The 11,730-nt window shown below is 41.7% G+C and overlaps 1 protein-coding gene across 2 annotated transcripts; it reads right to left on the bottom strand.

Moving 5' to 3' along the window:
• Positions 1 to 3,038: 3,038 nt before the first annotated feature.
• LOC115136355 (TAR DNA-binding protein 43-like) lies at positions 3,039 to 11,126 on the bottom strand. Of its 2 annotated transcripts, XR_003864600.2 has the most exons (6): positions 10,355 to 11,126; positions 9,987 to 10,150; positions 6,145 to 6,285; positions 5,395 to 5,565; positions 4,249 to 5,300; positions 3,039 to 3,587 (listed from the first exon to the last, which is right to left on the bottom strand). XR_003864600.2 is itself a non-coding variant. In XM_029671947.2 (5 exons), the coding sequence occupies exons 1-5, from the start codon at positions 10,593 to 10,595 to the stop codon at positions 4,800 to 4,802; spliced, it is 1,218 nt and encodes a 405-aa protein (XP_029527807.1). In that variant the 5' UTR covers positions 10,596 to 11,126; the 3' UTR covers positions 3,039 to 4,799. The 2 variants fall into 2 exon arrangements, 1 of the variants encoding a protein (XP_029527807.1); XM_029671947.2 differs by having other exon boundaries at positions 3,039 to 5,300.
• Positions 11,127 to 11,730: the final 604 nt, after the last annotated feature.

Below are 11,730 nucleotides of genomic sequence, written 5' to 3' on the forward strand. Positions count from 1 at the left end.
TTATTTGCAGGGCATTGGACAACCTCCCTGGTCTTTGTGGTTGAATCTGTGTTTGAAATTCACTGCTCGACTGAGGGACCTTACTTCATTTTTAAAAATGTAATTAATTTGTAAAAATGTAGAAAAACCTATTTCCACTTTGACATTATGTGGTATTGTGTGACAAACCATTTAAATTGAATCCATTCTGCATGCAGGCTGCAACACAATAAAATGTGGAAAAAGTCAAAGGGTGTGAATACTTTCTGAAGGCACTGCTCATATAATGTGGTTAAAATAGTATGTAAACATTATTAAAGTGACCAGTGTTCAATGACTCTATGTACATAGGGCAAAGCAGTCTCTAAGGTGCAGGGTAGAGTACCGGGTGGTAGCCGGCTAGTAACAGTGACTAAGGTGTAGGGCAGGGTACTGGGCGGAGGCCGGCTTCTGGTGACTATTTAACAGTCTGATGACCTGGAGATAGAAGCTGTTTGTCAGTTTCTCGGTCCCAGCTTTGACACACATGTACTATCTTCTACATGCTAGTGGGGTGACCAGGCTGTGGCTCTGGTGGCTGAGGTCCTTGATGATCTTCTTGACCTTCCTGTGACACCGGGCGCTGTAGATGTCCTGGAGAGCACTGCGGTTGTGAACGGTGCAATTTCCGTACCAGGCGGTGTTGCGCCTTCTTCACTACACTGTCTCTGATCAGTGATGTGCATGCCGAGAAACTTGAAGCTTTTGACACTCCCCTGCAGTTATTTTCCTGGCGCAACTCAACCAGGGCTCTAACCTCCTCGCTGTAGGCTGTCTTGCCATTGTTGGTAATCAGACTTACCACTGTTGTGTCATCAGAAAAATAGATGATTGAGTTGGAGACGTACATGGCCATGCAGTCATAGGTGAACAGGGAGTACAGGAGGGGGGTGAGCACGTACCCATGTGGAGCCCCCGTGTTGAGGATCAGCGTGGCAAAGGTGTTGTTGCCTACCTTCACCACTTAGGGTAGGCCAGTCAGGAAAACCAGGACCCAGTTACACAGGGAAGGGTTCAGACCCAGGGCCCTGAGCATTGTGATGTGCTTGGGGGGCACTATGGTGTTGAAGGCTGAGCTGTAGTCGATGAACAGCATTCTTACATAGGTACAGTATTTATCTTCTCCAGGTGGGATAGGGCAGTGTGCAGTGCAGTGGCAATTGTGTTGTCCGTGGATCTGCTGGGACGGTATGTGAATTGTATTGGGTCTAGGGGTACTGTATACAGTTAATAACAGTAAGTACAGTTATTTTAACAGTAACATTCCGTCTTAGAGCATAACATTAATGCTTTCGAGCTAAGTACTTGGCAAATGACTGTCCCAGTTTAAGCAGCATGTGTCCCGCATTGGAAGTTATCCGTAATCGGTTAACAGTTCTGATTAGGTCTTAGTTTGCATCGCTGAGCAGTGCCCAGTAAATAATGAAATCCAGTTGTTAGATGCTACCCCCACAAACAAATGTTATATGTGCATGCCGCCATCTACTGCATTGGCTGTGTATCAGCCTACTATTCTGTTGTATGAATGAATTATTTTCACGTTGTGAAAGAAATCCTAACAGTCACTGGCTTCAATGGCTCCCTTTCCTAATTTATTTTCCTGAATGACCACAGATGAATAGTCAGCAGTGTTGGGGAAGCTACTCGGAAAATAAAGTTTACCAAGCTACTTCATTTACGTCACACTAAAACTACCCTTAAAGGGAACATGCACTCAAAAACTATATATTTTCCCATCAGTCCACTGTTAATACAGCCCCAACATGTTTTGCATGTCAGCAGTCAAATTAAGATATTGGACTTTCAAGAATCAGTGTCACCGGTCACAAAAGAACTTTGTGAAAATGTATCATATCTAAATCTGAAATGTCATAGGTCTACTACTAAGAATAGAACTCTAGAGTCAATGTTGACAGAATGTAGAATTGAGTCTATAAAACACACAAAAAATGTTTTAAGTGAGAATTAGGCAGATCTGAAAGTAAATTCTTGCCTAGTTCGCCCATATTTTATTTCTAAAAAAAAATATTGTGTAGTTCCAGTAGTTAGCTACACCCCTACATGGCAGAACTACTGAAACACTACCAAGATTTGAATTTAGTTAAACTACCTACTTCAAAATGTAGGGTAATTACTATTTGAATTACATGTAGTTCATTACTCCAACACAGATGGTCAGATGAACATACATCGACTATCCTGTCCTCAGAAGTTAGTATCATTAATGAAAACGAAGTGAAGGAACATGTAGAGAAAAGGAAGAGCACTGCTGAGATACAATATAACTTAGTAGGTAGAAGGTGCTCTTTGGTAAAGTGATTAAATGGTCTCCAAAAAAATAGATATTTGTATAATTAGTTTTAAACCTATTTTGGTGCAGCTCAATGGTCACAAGCATGTTCTTTCCCTCGTTTCCTTTCCTTCGACTGTACTGTGGGGGAAAATAACTTGTCAGGCGAGGATAACTTTCAGGCCTAGAGGTCATCATGGCTTTCCCCCACCCTGTATTCTTTATCTTTTAAGATATTTTTGCAAAGGCCTTCGCAAGGTAAAAAGGTCTTCATACAGTTTGCAGTGATGTTTTAAAATCTGTTGTTTATTCAGACGGACAATCCTCCAGCTACAGATGAAGGACTTGATTTCCAGGCTCTCGTTTATGCAGTGTAATTATATTCTGGCTGTTCAGAAGTAGGTAGGAAACTATTTGGCATCAACTGCTCTGCAGGGTCAGTTGTAAACAGAATAAACAGTTCAGCAACGATACTGTCGTCGTCTGACAATGTATTCCCCTTTCTTGTAACTTCACACAAAAGGAAGAGGGAAGAGTTTGTCAACACGAACCAGGAGCAGACATAAGAAGAGTGCAGGGAAGAACCAGGCTATTGAGTAGGAAGGAACAACATGCTAGAGCTAAGAGGCTACCCTAGTACAAAGTGAATAGGTTCAATTATGCAGACACTACTAGGTAACAGCTGTGCTTGTACTAATATTGCACATTAAAGGGCATCAACTGGCTCAACCAACTTGTAGAAAATATTTATTAATTATCATCCAACAAGTGGTACAGTGAGAATATATTCATTGGCTGAAATGTTAAGAGCATGGTTCCAACTTCATCTCCCCAACAGGTTATACTAAAAAAATCTGTTCAATAAAAATTATTATTAAAAGGACAACTGGTGTTTCCATTTAGCTTCATTTCGACACATGCCATTAACATCCTTTATGGACAGGACACTATTTCCCAGTGTGCAAATCTGAAATAACATAACCTGTTCATTATTTGTCTTATGTCCCAAAGAATACATTAGACATAAATTACTCCTCTGCCCAAATAATGCATTCACGTTAATTTAAAATTAAGCCAATTGAAAAAAAAAAATTGGTTATGTCTGACAGAATAGATCATAAATGTATCCAAACTTACTACCCAATTCTGACTCCTTTTAAGTTGGCATAAATTTAAGAGGCCCCATTTCAAGCCTGTGAGGACTTCTGTCTTCATCCTTCAGGACACTGACTCCGGTCTGGGTTCAGATGCAAACCTCGGTCAGCAGTGTCCAAGGTCCCTAGATATGTGAATTAAGTTAGATTTGACAATTCAAATGACACAAAAGTAACTAGTATTCAAATAAATATAACTATTCAAACATTTTATTAGAGACCTCCATTTGACATATCTAAAACACACCGGAGAATCACACACTGGGAAACATTTGACAACCACACCACGTTCTCACACCATCACTCACGTCCCCAGTGTCCTCAGCAGGTGTCATCCACATCAAAGTTCACACATAGAGAGCATCAATAACAAGGAAAGAAACCACACACACACACCACTCAGGTCATGTAGGTTATATAATACAAGACAAATATTCAGCACAACATTCCACACTACATTTGGGTACCACTTCTGCACTTGATCAATATACTACAGGAGGGTGTGACAAATTGCAAAGAGAGATCTTGAAGTACTAGTAAATGAAAGTCCATTTGGGGGGGGGGGGGGCTTGTAGCATCTGCAGATTCCATTCACACTCACAACAGCAGTCAAATTGGGCTCTTTCATCGCACAACCAGTCCGTTTCACGCTTTCTTTTTCTCTCTCTGTTCGCTCACTCATCGATTCACTCTTCGCCACAAGCCATCCTCAATCGCACTCACGAGTTCTTAATGTCAGTTGCGCAGTTCTTTCCATTAAAAAGTGGATAAAAATTAAACACCCACCGTCTCTTAGAACATGCGGAGTGAAGCCGTTCTTTGATGGCAAAGCATTTATAGATGGAAGAGAGTGATATTGACATCACCCAAAGAATGCTGCCAAAGAGGAGCTTCTTCCCGGGAAAATGGAAGAGAGGTGAACTGCAGAAGAGATTGTAGTGAAGGCTTTTCCATTTAACTAGACTGAAAATAAAGTTGCACTTAAAACATTTAAGTTTCAACCAGATTCTTTCCAATGCAAGATTGTTGTCAAATATACAGATGGATAGTGAACCAGTGATTTCTCATGCATTCAGAAACATCACAACTCACAATGCATGCATCAAAGAATCCAGTTGAAAATAAGTCAGGATATAACAAACTTAAGAACAAATAAATTTGACTTCAAAAGTAGCACGACTCTGGTAAACAATCATTCATTTCAAACACTTTCTAAATTAAAATCTTGATCTCCAAATGTACAAAACAGCCTCCACAAAAGCGTTTAAGTATCAGATACACATAACACCAGAAATAAATTAGGAAAAAGACCTCACAATACTTACCATCAAACTATTTCACATACCCCACCCGGAAGACTTGGACTCCATACTGGAGCCAAATCCTGAGCTAAACCCACTACCACTGGCTGTTGCGTTAGAACCGGTACCCCAACCTAGACTGGCTGAGTTGGTGCCGTAGTTACTGTTGCCTGTGCTGTAGGCCTGGCTCTGATCCCTGGTGGAGTTAGTCTGCCCAGTGGAGGCGGTGCCTGAGGTGGCAGTTTGCCCTTGCTGACTAGCCAACATACCCATCATTCCCCAACTGCTCTGTAGGGCAGCCTGAGCAGCAGCCATCATGGCAGGGTTCAGACTGAAGTTGCCAAAATTAGCCATATTACTACTGGCGCTGGTCCCTAACCCTGTGCGGTTACTACCAAAGCCCTGTGCCCCAAACCCATTCCCAAACCGCCCTGCTCGCTCCGTCATCTGCCTACTGCCGTGTTTTGGCTCAGCATTTGAGATGTGCACGCTGACCCCCTTAATAATCAGGTCCTCTCCACATAGGGAACTGGCAACCTGGAGAGAAGACATGCGGGTCAGTCTGACATTAAAGGGGCAATTCAGCAGAAGGCAAATAGAACAAGGTCTTTGAATTTGCGGTGGCACCTACCTGGTCATCGGCAAAGCTGACGAAGGCAAAGGCACGGAAGGGCTTGGGGATGAAGACGTCAGTGACCTCACCATACTGCATGAAGAACTGTCGCAGTTCATCAGCGGACAAGTCTTCAGTGCAACGGCCTACAAACACTTTTCTGCTTCTCATGGGCTCATCTGGACCTTGCTGTTTTACAAAATAAAATGTAAAGGTTCACACATTAACAATATAGCAAACATTAGGAACACCTTCCTATTATTGAGTTGCACCCCTCCCCCTCAAAACAGCCTAAATTCGTCAGGGTATGAAATCTCCAAGGTGTCGAAAGCATTCCACAGGGATGCTGGCCCATGTTGACGCCAATGCTTCCCACAGTTGTGTCAAGATGGCTGGATGTCCTTTGGGTGGTGGACCATTCTTGACACACATGGGAAAGTGTTGAGAGTGAGAAATACCCAGCGGTGTTGCAGTTCTTGACACAAACCGGTGCGCCTGGCACCTACCATCATACCCCTGTTCAAAGGCACATATCTTTTGCCTTTCTCATTCACCCTCTGAATGACACACACACAATCCATGTCTCAATTGTCTCAAGGCTTAAAATGATTCTTTAACCTGTCTCCCCTTCAACTACACTGATTTTAAGTGGATTGAATAAGTGACATCAATAAGGGATCACAGCTTTCACCTGAATTCACATCTGAAACAAGTGCTCTTGCCGTTAATAATCAACATTACACACCATACAGAAACAAAAACGCCTACCTTGGAGTTGGGGAGTTTGCAGTCACACCATCTTCCATCAATCATGTGGCGTTGTGAGATCACTTTGTCTTGAGTCTCATACTCAGTAAACCTCACAAAGCCAAACCCCTTTGAGTTTCCAGTCTTCACATCTCGTTTCACCTGTGAAGAGGAGCATGTAGTGAAGGCACCACAGATATACCAAGGAATTGCACACTAAAAAGGAACTGACAAGATTTAGCACCATCAAAATATTTTTTTTCTTTTCTTATCACATACACCCTCGGAAAGTGGCACCTTTATCATTTTGCAACAAGCAGAGCACATATCTGGTTTGGAAATGACAGAGTCAGGTATTTGTGAAAATTCTAGAGTGAAATGAATGGGAAAGCGGCCGTGCGTTTGGGCAATTAACTTCTTGGATATAGGGGGCGCCATTTTAATTTTTGGATGAAAACGTTCCCGTTTTAAACAAGATATTTTGTCACGAAAAGATGCTCGACTATGCATATAATTGACAGCTTTGGAAAGAAAACACTCTGACGTTTCCAAAACTGCAAAGATATTGTCTGTGAGTGCCACAGAACTGATGTTACAGAAAAACCCAGATAAAAATACAATCAGGAAGTGCCGCATTTTTTTAAAACCGCCTCATGGCAATGACTCCTTATATGGCTGTGGAGGAGCTAGGAGTCAGCTTACCTTTTCCACGTTTTCCCCAAGGTGTCTGCAGCATTGTGACGTATTTGTAGGCATATCATTGGAGGATTGACCATAAGACACTACATCTACCAGGTGGTCGCTTGGTGTCCTCCGTCACAATTATTGCGTAATCTCCAGCTGCAGTATTTTTCCGTTTTCCTCGGATGAGAAACCGACTGCCAGGAATGATTTTTCATCAAATAGAATTGTGAAAAACACCTTGAGGATTGATTCTAAACAACGTTTGCCATGTTTCTGTCGATATTATGGAGCTAATTTGGAAAAAAGTTTGGCGTTGTGTTGACTGCATTTTCTTTCTTAGCCAAACGTGAACAAAACGGAGCTATTTCTCTTACACAAATAATATTTTTGGAAAAAATGAACATTTGCTATCTAACTGAGAGTCTCGTCATTGAAAACATTGAAGTTCTTCAAAGGTAAATTATTTTATTTGAATGCTTTTCTTGTTTTTGTGAAAATGTTGCCTGCTGAATGCTAGGCTTAATGCTATGCTAGGCTATCAATACTCTTACACAAATGCTTGTGTAGCTTTGGTTAAAGCATATTTTGAAAATCTAAGATGACAGTGTTGTTAACAAAAGGCTAAGCTTGTGTTTTAATATATTTATTTAATTTCATTTGCGATTTTCATGAATAGGAAACGTTGCGTTATGGTAATGAGCTTGAGGCTATGATTACGCTCCAGGATACGGGATTGCTCAACGCTAGAGGTTAATAGACACGGCAGTGAATTTAAAAAATGTGTCAGTGTTGTCCAGGTCGACTCTACGCAGACCAGTGCGCCATAACCAATCACAGCTAGAGTAGGCCTATTATGAAAATAGGCTATCCAAACAGTCCTACGCCATTCACATTGATGTTGCATTACTGGACTGTTTACATGCAGCAGAAGAACTTGACTTTGGTTAGAAAGCAGTAGCAAAATTCACAAGAAACCTGAATGGTTTTCTGCAAATATATAATACCAAGGCAGTCTTACTTCTGAGAACTTCACATTAATCAAAAAACCAACAGCTGGCCTCCCGAGTGGCGCAGTGGTCTAAGGCACTGCATCGCAGTGCTAGCTGTGCCACTAGAAATTCTGGGTTTGAGTCCAGGCTCTGTCGCAGCCGGCCGTGACCGGGAGGCCCATGGGGCGGCTCACAATTGTCCCAGTGTCATCCGGGTTAGGGAGGGTTTGGCCGGCAGGGATATCCTTGACTCATCGCGCACTAGCAACTCCTGTGGCGGGCCGGGCGCCGTGCACGCTGACACTGTCGCCAGGTGTACAGTGTTTCCTCCGACACATGCTCCAATGGCTTCTGCGTTGGATGGGCATTGTGTCAAGAAGCAGTGCGGCTTGGTTGGGTTGTGTTTCAGAGGACGCATGGCTCTCGACCTTTGCCTCTCCCGAGTCCGTACGGGAGTTGCAGCGATGTTAGAAGACTAACTACTACCAATTGGATACCACGAAATTGGGGAGAAAAAAGGGGTGAAAAATAGAAATAAAATACTAAGAAACATGTATGATCGCTCCCTCAGTTGCCACTGCACAACAGAACGATGTTAGCCAGAGCCAGATGAGCCAAAATCTAGCACAGAGAATGGTAGATAAAACCCAACCTTTTCTGTCAAAATTGCACCGTGAATACAAAGAGGAGTACGCTACCCTGCTCAGCCAGCCCCCAGTCCCATAATAACCCATGTTTTAACAGGTGGATGGATTTACAGCTTGCCTGCCTGCTCAGTGGTAATTTCATCCACGTCAAATACATTTGGATTGACAACTAGGAGATATGCTAACAGTTGTTCAAGTTTGAGTAAATGAGTAGCCATCTTAAACTAATGAGTGAGTCACATTTCTTAGCCAACCAAGTGACACTTCAATCCCAATCTCTGTAGCCACCAAAGCTGACACTTCCAGGTAATAACCTCCAGCAGCTATCTTAGGTAACAGTACAAGCAAAGAAACAAATGTGTCAGTGGGCAGAACAAGCAAGGAGGGAGGCAGAGCCAAGCATGAGCTAGCAAGATCCTAATGGCGAGTTCTAGCATGTCTGCATATTTCTTTTAGCGAGAACCTTCTCTGTGAAGTGCGCATGTGCAATAACTCAATTCGCCCTTGCACTCCTAAACAATGCAATTTTTACCATGGAAAAGGGATATCAACCAGATTCCTTTTCCTATGGCTTCCCCATGGTGTGAACAGTCTTTAGACAGTTTCAGGCTTTTATTTTGAAAAATGAGCGAGAAAGATCACATTGCGTCATTGTATGGCTGGGTGTCAGCAGCATGTTGCATGCGCAACAGCTTGGAGCAGACATTTTCCCTCTCTCTCCTATTGAAGAAGCTACAGTCCCGGTTGAAATATTATCTCTTGTAAAAACAACCCGAGGATTGATTATAAAAAACATTTGACATGTTTCTACGAACTTTACGGATACTATTTGGAATTTGTCTGCCTGGTCGTGACCGCTCGAGCCTGTTGATTTCTGAACATAACGCGGTATGTTGGTATGGAGGTATTTTGGATATAAAATAATCTTTATGGAACAAAAGGAACATTTGTGTAACTGGGAGTCTCGTGAGTGCAAACATCCGAAGATCAAAGGTAAGCGATTAATTTTATTGCTTTTCTGACTTTCGTGACAAATCTACTTGGCTGCTAGCTGTTTCATGTTTTGTCTACTGAGAAAGATGTCCTTACATAAACGCTTGGCATGCTTTCGCCGAAAAGTTTTTGAAATCTGACACGCCAGGTGGATTAACAACAAGCTAAGCTGTGTTTTGCTATATTGCACTTGTGATTTCATGACAATTAAATATTTTTAGTAATTGAATTTGGCGCTCTGCAATTCAGCGGATGTTGACAAATTATCCCACTATCGGGATGGGTGCATCGAGAAGTTAATTCTGCCAACAAAACCTTACTCAACATTCCATAACATATAGTGAAACCCCCTTTTTTTTTACCTCTTAAAAAGTTGGTTTTGAAGCATAAACTGAATTTGAAATTTTAGACCGATATGATTATGCATTTGTTTTATTTTTACAAAATGGTTAAAAGTGTCAGTTCCAATTTACAGCTGGGAGAACAAAAATAGTGAAGGTACATAAAAGAAACATCTGCAAAGAACAACATCTCAAATTTGCAACTGTACCTGCACCATGATGACTTCCCCAAAGGTGCTGAAGTAATCTTTCAGGTCCTGTTCAGTTGTCTTCCATGGCAACCCCAGTACAATCAGATCAGATGTCTTCATGTCACCTCTCTTCATCTTCACAGCAGAGGCGGCATCGATCTCATCCATTTTCCTTTTATTGTCTGAAATAGTGTGGTAGGGATCGTCATTCATTCCTTGATGTAGCACTTGAGACTGACATTTGCCTAGTTAGATGTGCATCATGTGGAATGAGTATAGCTAGGGAACCTTTCGATCTTTAATAATTAATTGAGTATGTAAATATTACATACGTCCACTAGTTGGTGGCTAATTAAAATAAACATGTCATAGTTTAGTCAACATACCTTTGGGATAATTGACGACATAGACCAGATTGCCCCAGCCGTTCTCAGGCGCATGAAGAATCCCTTCCACCAAACGGACCCCTCTCATACACTGTGAAACAGGACTCCTGAATCGTAGGCCGCAAGCCCCAGGAAACTGAGCTGCCACGGTAGAAAGCAACACAGAGCCATCGTCCTCAGAAGGGATCTCCATGGGCTCCTCATTCTCTTCTTCGGCCACACGAATGTACAACTCTGCCATTTGTACCTACAATTACGCCTTTTCTCAGTCAAAAATACTGCACTGGCTATGTAAAATTAGCTCTCTACCCACTTCGATATGCCCGACGACTAGTTGATTAATACAAAAAAATAGTTCCGAAAATTTATAAAAAATAAAAATCAGTTTAGATGTTGGACGTTGCTTAAATGAAATTGTATTTAAACGACTAACTAGATCTCGTGAGATATTCAAGCAAACGAACCTGCCTCGGTCCCACTCCGTGTTCCTTTGTTAGCTTGCTCTGTCATCTACACCGGACGACCTAGCTTTAGCAATGGAGCTTTTAGTGAGCTAACGGCGTTTCGTGCCGTGTTGGTCCTAAAAGTTGAAATTTCGTCCAAGTAATTTGAAATCGAGCAATCGTATAATTAACGTTAAGTCTTAACTAAGATTTTCTAAAGTAGCATACACGTAATACTGCGCTTTTAGAGCAAATATTCAACCTCAAACACACCTGCGACGAAAATACACACGCTATTCTTTCCGATCAAAATGGCATTATCATGGAGGAAGTGCGTCATTATCTCGGATCATATCATGGTAAAATGAGGGGGGTGGGGTGTTGTTCAGCTAGGAAATAACAGAAACGGATAAATATTTTTTTCCAGGCAAATGTTACACATTTTTCACTATGATCTTGGTAAACGTATTTGTGTAAAAAAAAAATGGACTTGTGTAAATGATAACCACGGAGATGCATAGTCAATAACTACTGCGGCGTCCCCCCTATGTAAAGATTTGATAAACCCAGTTTTTCAAACTTAATTATGAGTTCCTGTGACAAGTGGGACCCGGGAACAACTAGGTGTCAACTTGAACACCTCCTTTCATGCCAGACATGAACTCCTGGTTGCTGCTCATCTCTCCGTGTTGTTAACCAGAAACGTATTAATTTCTTCCTTAAAAAAACACAGTCATGCGAAGCACAAATATAACATCACAAATCAACCAGAAAAACATTCCTCACCAATAAGTCCCCAATCAATAGTTTAAATTGCTCGAACATCACAAGAACATCAATATTACATTTAGAATGTTGTTCCAGCAATACGGTGCATTAAAAACGATAGGAACTCAGGCGTCTATATTTCAACAGCAAAGTTAGATAGGAAGT

The sequence above is a fragment of the Oncorhynchus nerka genome, linkage group LG2, assembly GCF_034236695.1.
Source record: "Oncorhynchus nerka isolate Pitt River linkage group LG2, Oner_Uvic_2.0, whole genome shotgun sequence".
NCBI classification, from domain to species: domain Eukaryota; kingdom Metazoa; phylum Chordata; class Actinopteri; order Salmoniformes; family Salmonidae; genus Oncorhynchus; species Oncorhynchus nerka.